This window comes from Anabrus simplex, chromosome 2, assembly GCF_040414725.1.
Source record: "Anabrus simplex isolate iqAnaSimp1 chromosome 2, ASM4041472v1, whole genome shotgun sequence".
Lineage (NCBI taxonomy): Eukaryota > Metazoa > Arthropoda > Insecta > Orthoptera > Tettigoniidae > Anabrus > Anabrus simplex.
In genome coordinates, this window is record NC_090266.1 from 1,090,603,918 (window position 1) to 1,090,623,031 (window position 19,114).

The following is a 19,114-nucleotide window of genomic DNA, read 5'->3' on the forward strand; positions in this document are numbered from 1 at the left end:
CACAAGGCAATAATGAATAGTTCTCTTTCTTTTTTTTTTAATGTCATGTGGAAAATGACTATGTAATTTTCACAGACACTATCCAGAGGCCACTTGGCAACCGAAACATACGATGGTGCAATTGTTTATGAAGTGGCGGAAAGCATGATCCATTTCCGTTAAGAAGTGAAGTCTGAAATAATTTCTGGCTGCCAAGACATTTCAAGACATTCAAGTCAGAATGGAAGTGAATCCAAAAAAAAGGCTTGGTACCTTTTGCAAGAATTTGGTATTTCTCAACATTCTGTCACAAGAGGTCTTAAAACACTCAAATTTAATTCATATAAAGTGCCATAGACCCATAAATTAATCCCATACTGAACTGCTGTGTGTTCTAAGTTTTTCAGGTTGGTAATCCATATACAACAGAACTGTGGATCTCACCTTTCTTTTAATGAGCAATGAAGTTTGGTTTCATTGTAACGGATATGCGAGTTCTCAGAATACATGGTATAGGGAGCGTGCACGGCTGCTCCTAGCGCCTCTTGCGGAAGAAATCGGTAACGTTTAGGTGATCATGTCTTGAGCAGTCAATCCAGGCTGTGTAACTGTAGGTGTGAAATTGTGGTGGTGGTGGTGGTGGTGGTGGTGGTAGTAGTAGTTTTTTTTTTTTTCTAGGGGCTTTACGTCGCACCGACACAGATAGGTCTTATGGCAACGATGGGATAGGAAAGGCCTAGGAGTTGGAAGGAAGCGGCCGTGGCCTTAATTAAGGTACAGCCCCAGCATTTGCCTGGTGTGAAAATGGGAAACCACGGAAAACAATCTTCAGGGCTGCCGATAGTGGGATTCGAACCTACTATCTCCCGGATGCAAGCTCACAGCCGCACGCCTCTACGCGCACGGCCAACTCGCCCGGTGGTAGTAGTACTAGTAGTATATCAAAATGCCTAAATCAAATAGAAACTGCTGTGCAGTGAACTGCCACAACACACACACAAAAAAAAACATGCATGGAAAATGAAATATATATCACTCATTTCCTGGTCGTCCATGGGAATCAGACAGACGCAGGAAGTGGATTTCGGCTGTAGGAAGAATAAAGTAATTACAGTACCTTATTTCATTTGTGATGTAAATCACACATTTCATCTCACACATTTCAAACATACCAGGTACGCCAAGTCAAGAACACGTTCATTTAAGTGCACTTTGAAATAGTACATTTCGTTTCAAGTATGCATTGCAGCAGGTTCGTATGTTTACATTCATGTCCTTCCATGTGCACGTGTCTTCACTGCGCCGAATATTTATAATAATAATAATAATAATAATAATAATAATAATAATAATAATAATAATAATAATAATAGAGCCTCCGTGGCTCAGACGGCAGCGTGTCGGCCTCTCATCGCTGGATACCGTGGTTCAAATCCCGGTCACTTCATGTGAGATTTGTGCTGGACAAAGCGGAGGCGGGACAGGTTTTTCTCCGGGTACTCCGGTTTTCCCTGTCATCTTTCATTCCGGCAACACTCTCCATTCTCATTTCATAGCATCAATCATTCATTAATAAATCACTTTGGGAGTGGCGACCCCATCGTACTAACAGCCTATATCTGCTTCATTCATTACATCCCTGACCCGGTCAATGACTGGAAAACAGGTCGTAGGTTTTCATTTTCAATAATAATAATAATAATAATAATAAATATTTTCCTGCATTTCAGTGCAGATGGAACTCCATGGGAACCCACCAAATGGTCTGTCATTTGCTGTGAACATTTTGTTGGAGGAAAGCCAAGTAATATTGAAAATTATCCATCATATATACCATCTGTGTTTCATGAGAGCTATAAGAAGAAACAGAAAAGAGAATGTGATGTATCCCGGTTTGAAAGAGCAAGTAAATGAATGAAATGCTCAAATATACATACGTCTTCTAATCAGGAAACTCATGCATTTATTATGAAAAAATGAGTGTGAAAAACCTACATAAGTCGGTGCAAGCAGCATTTCGGATTGAAGCAACAACTTTCAAATTCACTTGTGTTTTTTATGGGAATGATGTAGGCACACGGTGCAACTCAAAGCACTTTACCTCCAAGTATTTTGGAGAAGATGGAAAAAATTTGTGGTCCCAATACCCCCTGGACATATGAAGAGGATGTCATGGATACCAGAGCATAAAAAGTGAGGCACAGTTGAAGGATTTAACAAGTGTTTCATTTAAGAACATTCATATAAGTAATAACAATGTTGTTTACTCTTTTTAATGAAAATGAAATTGGGTATAACCTTTGCTGCCTTGGCAGTCATATTTGACGTACATCGGACTACTGCTGTGCAAATTTTTTTTTACTGCTCTCGGAGTAGTCAAGAAACGCATTTCTAATTTTATTTTCTGACCTAGCAAACTATCCATGCAAAATACTTTGTTTCGGCTTTCAAAACATTTTATCCTGACGCACGAGTTATAATAGATTGCACAGAAATGACATCAGAAACACCAGCAAGAATAGATGAGAGATGTTACATGTTTCCATCGTACAAGTCATGTTATACATTTAAATTATACCTTCAACCATTCATCACCTTCACTCAGAAACTGAGTTTTAAATGCTATATCAAGTATTTTTTCTGTTGTTGGCATAATATGAGAAGTACACAAATTGTCACTTAAACACTCCAGAAGTGAACACTGTGGAATCTTCTTGAAGTTGAAGCAACTCGTTCATGAGTTTATTAAAATTTGTTCTTATGCCAATACTGACGCTATTGTTGCACAACTCTTCACAAAAACTTTTATCTACCGATTCATACTCTGTTTTCAGTTCTGCTCTAATCATTTCAGTCCAAGGTGAAATTATATATATCTGTTTTTCCTAGTTCATGGACGGTAATAACAGCACCCTTGTGAGTTCTCGCCCTCTTCTTGGGAAATAGATCTTCAGCCTTATTCCCTTTTTCATATTTTACGGACCTTAGAAGATATCTAAACTGTATTAGTCATATTGTGAGCACTTACATTTATTACATAATTAACAGCTATATATTACATACCAGCTGTTTACAAATTTGGTTTCCCCCATTCTTGCGGCAAATTTGTCTTACTAAATCCTGAATCGGAATTGCAGTACTGTATAATGGCACATACATGTTTACAGTGCCCTCCGGCACCAGCGACACAGTCACAGTTTGATTCAACACAGTTTCGTTGATTGTCAAGCTGTAATAGATATTTGAAGTATTATAGACTTCACTGAATCACATAAAATTAAAATGTAAAATATAATACTGTATGTTTAACAATAATGAGCTAACGTAATTACCTCAATTGTAACCTTGTATGGGATTTTGCTAACACTCGTCTGTCTTATGACGAAGACGGTAAGTGTACAACTGGAAAAAGTTTGCCTTTCTTCAACTTGTAACTCATGGCCGCTGTCAACTAGTTTCTGCGCTTTATTCACTGTTGACTTGTGACTATTTTGGAGAACTGGAAAAAGTTTGCCTTTCTTCAACTTGTAACTCATGGCCGCTGTCAACTAGTTTCTGCGCTTTATTCACTGTTGACTTGTGACTATTTTGGAAGTGTATGTACTCAAACCCATATTGCATTACAACTTCCATAGCACTACTTCATACCTTGACGACAAGATGCAACGATATTTTTTGCCATAACTATGACGCAAGTCTTCACTTCAGCTGAACACACACTCACCGTATTAATGGTCGGAACTCCGCCAGAGCGCTCTGTTACTAGTACTGTACACCAATAATCTGCATGCAATTCATGAAGTCCCTTTATGCAATCAAAAAATTGGGTTGTAGTGTGAGATTGATAATTGGACCTTTTTTTAAAATTCTTTTTTACAATATAGCAAAATACGAGTGCTATGTGAATGACATTTTTCTACCGTTTGCTGAAATGCTAACGGAAGAAGAACTACATGCACACTTTCAGCAGGATAGCGCAACAGCTCACACATCAGTTCATTCAATGGAAGTTGTTGAAATTTTTTTTATGTGTATGTGTTCAGCCGCAGCCCCATCTGTTCACTATACTCAACTCTGATTATGTTTGGGATATCCTCATATAGAGTGTGCACAGGAACAACCGTCACACTCTTCAGGCCCCCAAACAAGTGTAAAACACAGTATAAACTGAGATGAAGTACAGCGAGATTTCCAGAACTTTCTGCACTTTTGCGGCATTTGCTTGGATATGAACAATGAACATTTTCAACTGCTGCTCTGAAGTATAGGTAAGACAAAACCTCCAGTACAGTAAGTTGCCAGTTAAATCTATCACTCCATTGCATTACGATACAGTTCTCTTTGATGAGGCCAGTGCGCTGTCAGACACCTTGGACCTGCCAACCCTTGAATTTCCCAAGTGCATTAGGTTTTCCTTTCCCTGTAAAATCAAGAGTATTATATGTGCAAAATAAATGTAATGCAGATTTATCTGACAGCTGTTTTGCTGTGTCCTGCTAAATGTATTGATTAAGGCACAGCCAGATTGGTCTGCCAGGCTTCATGCAGGCTGTCCTTCATGTCTGGTGGAACTTACAAATTGAGCACATTCTTTGTTTGGTGTGTTAGAAAAAAATCCAGGGAAATATTTATAAATCAGAAGAAATCAGATGGCACCAGTTGTCCATATTGGGAAAATTGTGAACATGTTTTAAAGAATGAATTACATTTTGTTGAGTGGTTATAGATCCTGGTCTTCTACGAACTAGCACTTATGTTGCAATTGAAACATGCCAATAAAAGGAAGGAGGTCATAGATGAGAGTTAGAAATCTAATACTTTTTGAAAGTAATATCTCAGAGAGTTTACTGTTACCCAGATAGAAATACTGTATTTACCCAAATAATCCCCACACCCTCTTTTTAGGAAGGCTCATTTTTAAGAAAAATGAAATGAACTAAAATTCCTTCCATCGAAAGAGTAACGTAGGCATAAACAAACCTTTTGCATCACTCCGCGAGGTCCACGTGGTCTTTACGCAAATATGAACATGTAAATTTACGGATATAGCTGCTTTGCCTGAGATGATAAAAATACATTATCACTGCTATGAAATATATTTTCCATGAAAATGAGCAAGTAGGCCTACGTACGTGACAGGTATTTCATTAATCTGAACTTGCAATTGGCTCGATTCTCTGTAGATGGGAAGATTCGTTGTCTCTTGCATCACTAGAATCCTCTCCTAAATTACTTACAAGTTTACTCCATGTCTAAAACACTTCTCACACGTGGTCTCTTTTTACTGGGCAGTAACATGACCGGTGGTGGATAATTCTTTTCATGCAATGTAAACACTTGAAATAGACACACCGGCGAAATCTGATGTTAGTTTTGCGATACAGTAAAACCTCATTAATTCAAAGTCTTTATAATACAGAAATCGGACTTCCAGTTACATGATTTCAAATTAACAGCCATCTTGTAATTTAGAAATTGCAACCATCGCCAGTTTTCGCGGATTCTGCTTTTCCGCGTTTCGCCTGCTACGTGATATTGTGGCGTTCCTTAAAACGCTGAATACAAAAGAATTATGATTTCACTCTATTTTCAACTATGAAACACACTGTAGACACACCGAAGTGAGTGAAAGTGCGTAAAGTTACCCCTGCACGTTCCGGAAGACACGTTCTATCGTGATGCGGAGAAATTTTGAATTTAAATTACTCTGTAAAATATGGTATTATTTTTTAAAAATATAATGTCAGTTTAGAATTAAAAGTCTGAATTGTTTTCCGTTTAAATATGACATATGGGGACAGTTTTCTTCCACCTACGGTTGCACAAAGCTTAACTGTACACTCAGCATCAAAAACTAGGTTAGCCAGGAGCGTGTTGGCAACCTTGACGCAAATAAAACCCGCACCTCAGTTTCGTGCCTCAAAATCTTTTAAAAAATATGCAGGGATTATTCACGTAAATACGGTAATATTTTCTTGCATTGTTTTGGACATTAGCTGCAAGACTCAGTTGAACTTTGAAGTATCAATATATTGTTCCCGGTGGGTTTAAGTGAAAAATATTGATAGATTTCTGTGGTGTTCAAAAGTCAAACAGAGAATTGAAAATGTTAAAAGAGGAAGAAACAAACCTTCCTCCAGGATATCAGGCTGTGTAAACATAAAAATGTTTCACCTTTCATTCGGTAGCACTTGTCGAGATGAAATTGCAAGGGGCTGGTTTGGTGCTCAGGCTTGTATAGCAGCAGAAATGCTAATCAGTGGTATCAGTTTTGACTTACCTGTCTCTCAGATTGTCGTTCATAGGATTTGTGCAGTGTGACCCAGTGTACCCATTCTTTTCTTGTGTAATGGCAAACAAAGATCGCTATTGTCTGCTAATCTCTAGCTCCTCTTCTTTCCCGTTGAAACACTATCTCAATAGTTTCCTGGTGGAGATTTGCATGATACTGATAGCTTGAATCATGACTTCCTCAAATTTAATTTCATGTTTGGAGAAAGAGAGGACATGTTCCCCCACTGGAGATTTTTCAGGCTGGATGAGAGATGACAGTGACGCTTATGTTTCTTTCAGCCGGTGGTGTTAATGCTGTGTTTGGTGGCCCTGATATAAAGCTTCCAGCACAAACAGGAAATACAGTATATGCCTGCGCTGGAGGGAGGGTCCCAGGGGTCTTTAGCTGAGTGTTACTGCTCGGATAGTTTCCTTCGTGGTTGTAAAGGAGGCTTTGATATTGTGTCAGTGTAAAACTTTGCGAGGCCTGTCGCTGGGATGTATGGGAGAAACGCCTTTCTCTCACATGTCTCTTCCTATTTCTTCTCAGATCACGAAGGACTACTCATTTCATTTAGTGACATTGTACTAGAGGAAGTACATACTTCCACTTGTATAAATGCCTGCCCTTGGCCTTTATATCAAAAGTGAAGTTCCCAGAAGGAAACCATAATTTAATTTCACCGATTGCAAATGTAGAAACATCCGATTTTAAATGTATACATTAGCTTGTAAAACTGAGAAGAGATGCTCCACATCACTCGGGTGCAGATGTGACTGACACATCCTCTTGGCTCACTCAGACAGCATCCTCATCTTTGCCTGCTTCTGTTTAGGGTGATGGATGGAATCCTTATTACCGAGCTCGATTGCTTAAGTGCGGCCAGTATCCATTATTCGGGAAATAGTGGGTTCAAACCAAACTGTCGACAGCCCTGAAGATGGTTTTCCGTGGTTTACCATTTTCACGCCACGCAAATGCTGGGGATGTACCTTAATTAAGGCCACGGCTGTTTCCTTCCCACTCCCAGCCCTTCCCTGTCCCATTGTCACAATAAGACCTATCTGTGTTGGTGCGACGTAAAGCAACTTGTAAAAAAAAAATTCCTTATTGAGATAGTGATTGGTGTGTGTTGGTTTCTGTACACTGTGGGGGCCTGTCTTCTTCACAAGCTGCCCAAGAGCAAGAGTAGGAGTTCTCCATCCACTTCTCTCTCCATTGTGAACTAGATTTTTGTGTGGATGCTGTAGAAACTCGAGCAGTGGCCATAGGTAGAGCCCTGCGCAGATACACAAAATATTATCCGCATCCACACTTCCTTCATCTGCACCTGCATCCGCGAATCATTATCCGCAGATATTGCAAATATTTAACTACAGTATATTACACCCAAGGTATTGAAAGGGATAGATCTGTTAACATAATACAATAGTCCTGGCACCAGAACCCCTACAGACACAGGGTTATGAGAGATTTTCTCTTGCGACAACTACCGAAGAATTGACCTTTGTTCCTTTCTTCCATTAATTGCGGGCAGGAGCCAGTTAGGTTTAGGTCAGTTTATGGCTTTATGGTCTCAAGAGTCTCTATATATCACCATTCTCCCATATCAATGTCAAGGGTCGCCTAACCACAAGCAAATTTAGGGTATACCTGAGTGAAAATCAATAAACTTCATTATTTAGAAATTATCAGCAAAATTATCTGCACTGCCATACTGTTTGCATCCGCTAAGGCACTGACTTCGCGGATATCCACATCCATGCAGAGCTCTAGCCATAGGACCAAAGTTTTATCCACATAGTCCTGCCATTTGGTTGCTTTATGCATCAAATGCAAGAGCAGTGATTGTTTGAAGGATGTACTATTTTCATAGCTGTATTGGGCCTAAACTTGGAAGTAGGTCTGCCTCGTACCATGTTAAGGTATTTGATTATGGTAGTATGTACAGATCTTACATTTTAATTCTGAATTTTACCCTTGGCAGCTCAAGAAATTTTCACTGATCATGTTAAATTATTCACTTTACATAAATTGTTTGTTTTTTCCCCCCATTTCATTTTCAGCAAACTGAATTCATGATGACTCATAGATATCTCAGATACTTGTAAAAATGTTTTTGTGAAAAACGATTGAGATGGTTGGTCAGGTCCAGTCCAGGTATTTTGTCCTGCCATATAGGGACTACCATAGTAGATTTCTGCCAGTTTGGTCCAGGTTCAGTTCTCAACTCTGCCCTAAATTAAGATTAGTTTGAGAGTATGGAACAAGGTGCAGTTAGCCTTGAGAATAAAGTAAAGAAGAGGAGTGATTTAAAAATTATACTCTCAGCAGTAAACTGTTCTTTCAACTCCAGGATGATACCTAACATGTTAACTACAGCCTTCTAGTCGTAGCACCAATTAATTACAAATATGCACACTAGGATAGACCCACAACTACACAGATTGTTATATTGACCAAGTACATGGGGTTGTTGAGCACTCTGTTCTACAACCCTGTGTGAACCCAAAAGCAAGCAGATCTTTTGTAGTCTTGCATTTCGTCATTTAAATTGAAGCATCAGTGTGAGTGCTATCTGATTTGAAAAATGGCAATAGTATGCTTCTGGTTTATTCATTTTAATGTTTGAACTCTGTTTCTGTCTGGTAGTTATCTTTTAAAGTATGTCTGCCCAGCTGAGTTTCAGACTGTACCTCTTTGACATACACCGAGTTAAAAATAAAGTCTAAAGTTCACTTTGCATTGATGATTTTTTGGATGATTGATTATGAATTATTTTACAGTTAATAGAATGGGAATGTGTTTCAGGCATGTGGATCTGATATGCAGTGGGAAATGACAGTCCCGGCACTCATGTTGGGTATACTTTCTTACCTGAATCAACATGTTAATGAAATATGCACACCAAATCTTCTGAAATCTGTTGTGGTCAAAATTCTGGAGCTGTTAGATATAAGTTATGGGAATTCATCATGCCTGGATCTTGGCTCATCAAGGGAGCAAATTAATTCAAAATTAGAAGTTGCCCTCAGTAAATTCCAGGGATATAGGTGAGTAATTGTTGATGTTTCCTCTATACTAATATATGAGGGCTGTAAGTAAAGTAGTGGCAATATTGATAGAATGCAATATTTTATGACCTAACAAGTATAATTGCATTGCATTCCTCTAATGTAGTCACCCGCAAAGTCTATTACCTTTTGCCAAATGCCGGAAAGCCGTAGGGGGATGTTGGCAAGGCGTTCTCTGTTGATGACAGCAACACAGCGCCCTGCTGCGTGGAGTACAGATGCCACGTAAGGAAATCGGCGGCCTCAAAGGGGTTCCTTCAACTTTGGAAACAGGTTGAAGTCACAAGGACTTGTGTCTGTTGAGCATGGAGGGTGTTCCAAGACCTCCCAATGCCACCGTTGCAATAAGAGTTTGACTTCGTTTGACATGACAACATGCATTGTCATGCAACACAATAGGGCAGCTGTCTCGCAATAAACATGGACATTTGCGTCGCATAGCTGGACGCAGGTGTGTTGCTCCAGAAATCGCCAATAGTAATCACTGTTAACGGTTTGTCCTTCAGGCACAGCATGCATAAGAATAACACCCTCGTAGTTGTATGCCACAATCAGCATAACCTTCACCCAACTGGGTTCATGTTGAAATTTCTGTGGACATGGCAAGCCTGGGTGATGCCATTCATTCGATTGACACTTTAATTCAGGCTCGTAGGCTCGTACCCATGTCTCATCAGTGGCGACATTATGCTACAAAAATGCATCTCCTTCGTTGAAGTATCTGTCCAGGTGGATGCCAGTAGGTGCATACCAGTGCCATATCTGTACATCAGTGAGTTGATGAGGAACCCAACGGGATGCAACTTTCCTCATGTTGAGACATTTCGCCAGTATGTGCCACAGCGTTTGATGACAGACAATTTCCGGACAGTCCATTGATGGTGTATGGAAATGAGACCACTCATGATGTCAATCTGATCTTTAGGAATGAATGGCCTACCTGTGCGGGAAAAATCCGCAGTGTCATTCCGACCCGCACAAAATGCCTTGACCCATCGTGCAACCATCCTATACGGTAATGCATTCTCGCCACAGGCTATAACATTCTGATGCATTTTTGCCATGTGCAATCTCGATTTTAATCCATGACAGCTGATCACCCTTTGAAAACATGCTTTAGAGCAGTGAAATTGAAACTCTTCATTTCAACACCACATAGCAACAACACACTCAACTGGATGCCCATCGAATGCACGCTACACATTTACAACGGCGCCACCTGACCACTCCCATATCTTATTTGCGCATGCCCGATCTCCTGCGAGTGTCTGGACTACGTTCCCACTACTTTACTTACAGCCCTCATATTATTTTCTTTATGATAAGATGTTATGGTACAACCAGTATGTTTGTGCTTTCATTTCTTCAGTAACACCAAAGAACAGGAACCAGTCATGAAAACATATTAAGATTTGGTATCAGAAAATTTTATTTCTTTGTTCTATCCTTCACGAGACCAGTTTATAAGAATCGAAAGGTAACATTATTCCATATTTTAGTTTAGAATTCTCGAAATGTGGGGTACTTTTCATTTTTACTAGCTATAGTGTGCTAATTTTTTTTTTTTTTTAAACTATGATGCTACAGCCCTGAAGGGCCTTGGCTTAACAAACGACCATTGCTCAGCCCAAAGGCCTGCAGATTATGGCTCTTGGCCATTATACTTGGGCTTTCTAGATTGGGGCTGCTATCTTACTGTCAGATAGCTCCACAGTTATTCTCACATAGACTGTGTGGACCTCGAACCTGCCCTCAGAACCAGGGTAAGAGGCAGGCTCGCTACCCCTTGACCGCAGGGCTGACACTAAATAAATATGAAGGCAGATAAAAAATAAACGGGAATTGGAATGTACCGCTGCTGTTAGTAATAATTCTGAGGCAGGTATTTGCCAGGGTGTTGTTGGGGGTGTTTAGAGAAGAGGTTCGTGTGCGCGAACGATGGTGGAGAACTGGGCTGCTTCATTATGCCATGAGTGAGCAAGAGGTGCACACATCTGTTGCGCAATGCATCATTATCAAACTTCTCGCAAAAGAGGGCACCAAACCTTCTGAAATTTTGAGGCGGCTCTGCGCACAGTTTGGGAAAGAAACACTTTTGCAGACTCAAGTGTATGAGTGGGCTAAACAATTTGGAGCAGAAAGAGAAGCTGTGGAAAATGAACCTCAAGAAAGGAGACTGCGGACATGGTTATTTGTAGTTTTCCCATTTTCACTTTCAGTCAAATGCCGGGGCAGTTCCTGCCCTCGCATTGAATCCTGGATGCACCAATGGCATTTTGAAGTATGTATCAATTCTAACAGAGGGTATTTTGAACATTTCATGTAAGAACGTTTCATGTGGTATGCTGGTACATTCTATTCCTGTGTGTTTTCCATGATTGTACCTAAAGCATTTCCGAACCCACGTCCATATAACATATTTTATTCTTCTATGTGTGAGGAATGTGTCCAGAAAGTTTAGCTGGGCCTTATTGTTACAACCTGTACATGTCCTGAAAACATATGTCTTACCAATATGCACAGTGAAATGGATATCTTTGTATTTACAGCTTACACAAAAATAAGAAACTTTTATGCCATAATATTATTAAATAACAAAAACTAAGAGTGAGTCCTCTAAATGATCCGATATGTATACGACACACACGTCTGTGAAACACAAAGTGGACGTTGCAACCGTGTTAAAACTATCACATGAGCTGTAGGCTACACATATTACGCCACAGTGCGCAGTCTTACACGTGATATGTTAGAGTCTGAAGCAGTGATGCTCTTTTATTTTTAAATGATTTAATTTTTACAGTCACTTAATTAAAGTGAAATATCCTCTTTTACGAACATTTTCAGTGAATGAAAGTGTATGTGGCCCTACGGAGGGTCGATATGTCATCAGGGTCGGATGAAGTCAGAATAGGTAGTGGGGGGCGGGGAACCAAACTACACTAACAACGGTTAGTTACGTTAGCAAGTGCTCAAAGTGACGACCTGCTTGGTTTACGCACATCTGGATACACCACTGAATGGTTACTCTAGTGCACTGTAGGCCTACAATAGCCGGTGTTACTAAGTTGCAGGTTTTGGCGATGAGTAGTTGAAGACGCTCGGAATTTTCTGGCTCATGGGTGTAAACTCTTTCTTCAAATGCCCCCACAGGAATAAGTCTAATGGTGTTAAATCGGTGACCTGGCTGGCCAACGGACAAGTCGTCCTCTTCCTAGATGTCTCATCTAGATGGTTATGGACAACTAGTGTACAATATGGTGGAGTTTCACGCTGTTGAAATCACATCATTAAATGTTCCTCAACTGGCACATCATGGGAGTTCATGACATAGAAAGTGCAGGTAGCATGCACCTGTTAAATGGCCTTCAAAGAAATACTCTCCAATAGGGTGATCACCCAAAATGCTTCACCATACCTTCATTCACCACTGCACTTGATAGGCTGCCTGTTGCACCCAGTGGGGATTGTCAGCATTCCAATAATGCATGTTGTATCAGCTGATGGTACCATTATTGTGCAGTTGTGATTTGTCCGAGAACAGGATTTTCTACAGGAATGCTGTATCATTTCCCAGACTTCCTAATAGCCACTGACAGAAATTCATTCAAGCTTTGAAATCCTGCCCGTGGAGCTCCTGGTTCAACTGTAGATGGTAGGGGTGATATTATTACAGTGCTTTTATAATTGCTGAGTTGAAATACATTTTAGAACAATCCAATGTATTTTTAATCAATGCCACAGCTGTGAGTGAGACTTTTATTAAGAATGCCTTAGAGGGCATTACTTCTCCAGTTCACTGTTTTGCATATTCTCCACATAACTGTACCGCAGTTCTTCTTAGTACTTGCAGAGAAAATTGTTGAGCCACATGGTCCCATGCCCTCTCCTGCTCATCCTCCATGCTGTAATATGGTGATTTAGTAATGATAGTAAAAAACACAAGACCTGGTGGGGAGACCAAGGAAAAGATGTTTGGATCAGATCAAGGCAGGTCTGAGAAGAAGGATGAGGGGTGTGGAAGAGGTTTTTGAATGAGAGTGATGGAAGGATAGAACCAGATGGAAATCATTGATCCAGAACCCAATCTAAACGTATTTGGAGAATTGAAAGAAAAAAAAAAAAAAGAAAGAAAGAAAGAAAGAAAGAAGAGAACCTGGTATCTAACAAACACTTACAAGATTCAATAATTACCTCTACAAATTTCATGTTGATTAAGAAACCATAGGGTTTTAATAGACAAAATGACATCAGAAACTGAACTCATTCTCTCTGCAGTGTGGTTGAATCATTCACTGCATATACATGACCTAGATGACAAGTTGCACTCTAGGAAAGGAAAATAGGGGGGTGAGGGTGGTGGGGACAACCACCACATAATATTGTCCTATATCTGAGTGACTTCAAAGGAGATACATGGTTACTGTATCAGGTGCCACATTCATGAATACTATGGTACACCTAATCTTCCATGATGTCTTATTTCTTTATTCACTATTCCTTTCTATTGGTTATTGCAGTGGAACATTGAAATTCATTTTTGTGATTCTGTCTAATGATTATGTCATCCTATAATTTATCAATGATAATAGTTTAACATTTGTGGATTTTACTGTGTTACTCATGGTAAGCATATCAAAGACTAACTGCTAGTGTGTAAATTATCCCTTCCTCAAATGCAACCTTTAGTTTGTAAGTATTGTAGATACAGAGTACCGTATTTTCTCACGTAATTAACGCAATTTTTTGACGAAAAATACAGGTGAAAACTTTGGATGTGTAAATTATTCAAGGAATTCAGATATTTAAAAATTATTTACAATTCATTTACATTTAAAAGATACATCAAATATAATATAAACATAATTTGTTCAACTCATTTGCGGTTATCGTCATCTGGCCTAAAATTATGGCATGAATTTTTTTCTGGAAAGTCAAATAGGGTACATCAGGTAAGTTAGACACATGGGTTTGAAGTACCGTCACTGGAAAATATTCTTCCCGTTATGAGCTGACAATACGACCTGAAGTGAAATAAACATGAACTAATAAAAGTACAATTCATGTAATGTCATAACAATGACATACCAGCAAAAAAAAAAAAAAAGACAAAAGGAAACTGTCCAAGGGCATCGAAGGAGGGTCCCTGCTAGATTTTCCCAAACCATTCATATCCAATCTTGTACGAGTGACGTGTCCATCCGCCCTTTTTCTTGAATACAAACGTGGATCACTCGCGGAAATATTGCTTTAAGCATTGTTTTTCGTTTTAGAATAATGTAAGGTGCAAGCTTGCTGCCATCAGCTGTTGCAGCAAGCATTGCAGTACATTGTTGTTTTTTGCTTCCAGTAGCGCGTACGATAACACTCGATGTTCCTTTCTCATTGATTGTTCGACTTTGTGGCATATGGAAACTGATTGGCGTTTGACCTGCGGTTCCTATTTGGGAGATCAAATATTCATTCATGCTTCTCAATCACAAAGCAATGAAAATGGTTGAAATCATTCATCATTTTTTTGGCATAATATTGTTCTTCATCAAAGAGAAAGTTCATTTCTGTTCATAAAATTAATCAAGCCTCGGCTAACCTTCAAATCTGAGACACTACTTCCATGTGCAGCGGCTGTTTCTCATTCTTTAAAATACAGCATTTTGTGAGAAACAGCTTATCCAACGTTGCGTAACGAAATCATATATTTAAGCAGATCCTCCTCTACTTGCAGAAACATGCCACGTTTTGGTCCACGAAATGATTTGTGAGACTTGTTGGTCACTTGAAGTACACTTCTCTGTTACCACGGTAGCACACGTTGCATTCGGACACTGAATACTTGCGGCCCGCTGCCCTATTCCCGTATGTTTGGGCGTAACTGATCACCGCGAGTTTGTATGGTGCAGTATTACTCGAATACTTGCCACTGTGAACTAACACACAATTTTGAGATCACAGAATGTCCCGTACCCGAAACACTCATAAAATATGTTTGTATCGGACTGGAATAGAGCATCACTTGTCACTTCTGGGCTGATTCTCTCGCTGAACTAGTGCAGTGGGATATCCTGCCAGCTAATAACAGCACGTTGTCCTGTATTTGGAATCCCGCTTTTGCAGTAGGAAGGCTGCTACTTCAGTAGTTAACATCTTTATTTCAAAACGCATCCGGAGCTGCGTGATGGATGTCTGAAGAAGTGAACATTTCTCTTTCTCCACTTTGGACCCAAAAATATTGGGATGCATAAGTTATGCAAGAGCATTAATTATGTGAGAAAATATGGGTATAGGAATAAATGTTTTAATTTGGATTAAATATGATACTTAGGACTCAACTTTATTTTTACTGATCATAGGTGATCTTCACATTGATAAAGTAAAATGGTTTCATTTTAGACTTGAGGAAGTTTTTCAAGAGCTGTCAGCATCAGTAAGCAGAGTTTTGTTGAGAGAGCTTCATTATGCCCATCTCCAGAGCAAGATACAACCTCCGTTAAATGTAAGTAAAACTTTTTCATCAATACCTTCTTAGGAATGAATTGAGTATTTTACTTTTAAAATAAAATATTATCAGATTCTACTGATCTGATCTTGATCAGATACAAGAAGATATTGAGTCTGTTTATTGAAGGATGGAGTATAATCTGATGTTGGAAATAACTTTCCTCTTGCAGCAAATTTTAAGGGTAAACTTACTGCATTAGTTTTCCTACTCCGCGATTGAATTTCTACCTTATTCTGCTATCCTATGTGGGACAAAGTGTGAATCAAGCTACTTCTTAAGGATGGGGTGGGGGTGGGGCTGTGAGACATATCTAGAGGTATGATTTTTTCGCATTAACGATAAATGCGACAAAATATTTTGAAGCGATTTTGCGATATCTTTACGAATCATATGTTTCTGGTTAAGAAAATGTGGATATTATGTTTGTGAATTAAAGCGATAAGGCCATTTTAATGTGAAATTCAGTTATTTCACGATAAGCGCGATATTATAGCGAAATATGTAGTGAATAATGAACTTGACATTTTGTTCCAAGATTATGTATGAAAAGGAAAGGAAGAATGAACAAAGATTCATCAACAGGAGAGAAATATGTTATCATTAATGTTCTGGAAAATCTCTTTAAGTCATGGCATCAAAGAAAAGGTGTTAGCTCCATGCTTCTTGCAAAACGAAATGTTTGGAATGTTATTCTTTTGGTGGCTGGTAATCCCACCCCAGCCTGTCTCCTCATGGCATTATGCAATCCTGGAATCCCTAATGACGTCTACAAGCAGCACAATTGACTGGTGTATTTCGGCTTCCTGGTCAGGTAAAATTAAGAAAGTGATTACAGACAGTAGCGAAGATGGATCGTTCGACAAGTGTTACGGTTGCACAGCAGAGCTAAACAGTTTGCGAGTGAAAGTTTATACGTTTCGGAAAGCAATATTTTAATGTGTAAATTTTGTAATGTTTGTATCGTGTGGGAGAAAAAAGATACTGTCTCAAAACATTGTTTTAAAAATAAGGAACATTCAGAACATAAATTTAGCACTCCAACAGTGAAACAGCAGGCAACAATAGAACTCTCATTAGATATGCAAAATAAAGCTAAGAGTGAAAAAATAGAATTTATTCACAAAACAACAGCGATGCTACTCAAAGCCAACATCCCGTTGGAGAAGGTAGACGACCCTGAAGTCTGGAAATGGCTTCAAAAGTATGTACCACGTATGTACAGTCTATCAATTAAACCTTCACAATCAACGATCAGTAATAGTAAGACTAGGTTTTCTAAGACCTCTTTCTGATAAAGATTTCTATTGGTTAGTATCCTCACGAAATCGTTCAAAAATTAATGCGAAAAAATCATGCCTCTAGACATATCTAAAGATTTCTCCTCCATTAACATGCTTTGGATACTGGAATTTCAAAATGAAATATTTTCATTTTCAGTTAAAAAAGGCCATGCTAACCTCAGTAACTTTACCAGGCAAATAATTATGGATAGTTATTGATGATTTCTTTGAGTCTGGCTCCTTAACTGAATGGTCTGCATTTTCTGGTCTTCAGTTCAGGGGGTCTTGGGTTCAGTTCTCGTCCAGGCCAAGGATTTTAGCTGCATAAGGTTAATTCTTGTCTGGTCAGGTCATGTCAGATCAGGATCATCCTGCTACCGTACGTGACTGTAGACAGTAATACCTGCAACTGTCTGGCTGAGGGGTCAAGCTGCTATTACCAAGCTTGACACCCAAAGGGGGACCAACGGCTACAGGCGGAAGAGTCCTCCCTTTGGAGGCTAGGTGAAGCCTTTGTGGAGGAAATCACATACAAATTCAACAGAAAGGAGAACATGGTCGACAGTTTAGATGGCAGAAAAGGACCCCAGACCCAACAGCAGATAAAACAGAAGAACTTTCTCCTGTCAGCAATGTCTGTACTTCGGTGAAGCGGTTGCAAAAGGCATCTGTACTCTTGATGAGCTGTCTAAAGTTATACCTGGCAGTAGGTATAAAATGCCTCTGCGAGGGATGACCCCACTGTAATAATAGTGTATATATGATATGGTTCTTCTGAACTTGCCTCAGAAAAGGTTAGGGTGTACTCTGCAAGTGATGCACAGTTCCTTGGGTACTGGGGGAACAGTGAAAAGTGGGTGACCAGTAACCAACATCATGAAGGTGGGCATAATCAACCTTATATCCTTGAAAGGAAAGGCAGAAGAAATGGTGGTTTTTATGGAGAAAGAGTGTGTAGAAATTATGGGTTTGGGCAAAGTTAAATGGAAGGGGAAAGGAAAGAAGAGAATGAGGAAAGGATATACGCAATACTGCAATGGTGACCGAGTGGCAAAAAATGGAGTGGGGTTGATAATTTCAAAACAGCTGGAGGAGTACATGAATATTTTAGATTACAACAATGCAGGATAATGAACATTAGACTGAGAATGAGGAACGAAGTGAAGGACTTCATACAAATGTATGCATCACAGACAGGGAGCAAAGAGGAAGATACTGAGGAATTACTGTAGAAATTAGAAAAGGAGATAACTGATGTGGAAGTGATTATAATGGGAGACTTAAATGTGCAGGCGGGAAACAAAAGACAAGGAAAGCAAGAAGTAATCAAACCAAATGGATATGGGGAAAGGAATGAAGGAGAGAAACTAGTTAAGTATTGTGAGAAGTATGGAATTATGGTGGGCAGCACATGGTTTCAAAATGAAAACAGCAGGAAAATGACAAGATATGGCTGGGATGACAGAAGAATAAAATCAGTAATTGATTACTTTCTGGTGGCAAGGACAAATCACAGACAGTTGATGGATATAACATCCTTACTAGAAGAAGCATTCGATGGAAATCATAGAGTTGTGATAGCAAAAATGAGAATGGGGAAAAATGGAAAAATTAAAAGCGATAAGAGATAGTAAAATAAAAGTCTGGATTTTTTTTTTTTTTTGCTAGTTGCTTCACGTTGCACCGACACAGATAGGTCTTATGGCGACGATGGAACAGGAAAGAGCTAGGAGTGGAAAGGAAGTGGCCGTGGCCTTAATTAAGGTACAACCCCAGCATTTGCCTGGTGTGAAAATGGGAAACCACGGAAAACCATTTTCAGGGCTGCCGACAGTGGGGTTCGAACCTACTATCTCCCGAATACTGGATACTGGCCGCACTTAAGTCTGGAAATTAAAAGATAAGAATGTGCAGGAAGAATTTCTAGAGAGACTGAAACAACAAATTCCAGTTACTGAAGTAGGAAATGTGGAAAACGATTGGTCCAACTTCAGAAGGGTATTTGTAA

General features: G+C 39.4%; 1 protein-coding gene across 4 annotated transcripts in view; it reads left to right on the top strand.

Annotated features, from left to right (window-relative positions):
• cmb (combover) overlaps window positions 1–19,114 on the top strand; it is a 522,232-nt gene that overhangs the window by 479,720 nt on the left and 23,398 nt on the right. For all 4 annotated transcript variants that reach the window (XM_067139692.2, XM_067139691.2, XM_067139689.2 and 1 more), the window contains 2 exons: window positions 9,065–9,306; window positions 15,718–15,820. In XM_067139692.2, coding sequence (XP_066995793.2) covers window positions 9,065–9,306; window positions 15,718–15,820 — 345 coding nt within the window. The remainder of the gene's footprint in view (window positions 1–9,064; window positions 9,307–15,717; window positions 15,821–19,114) is intronic.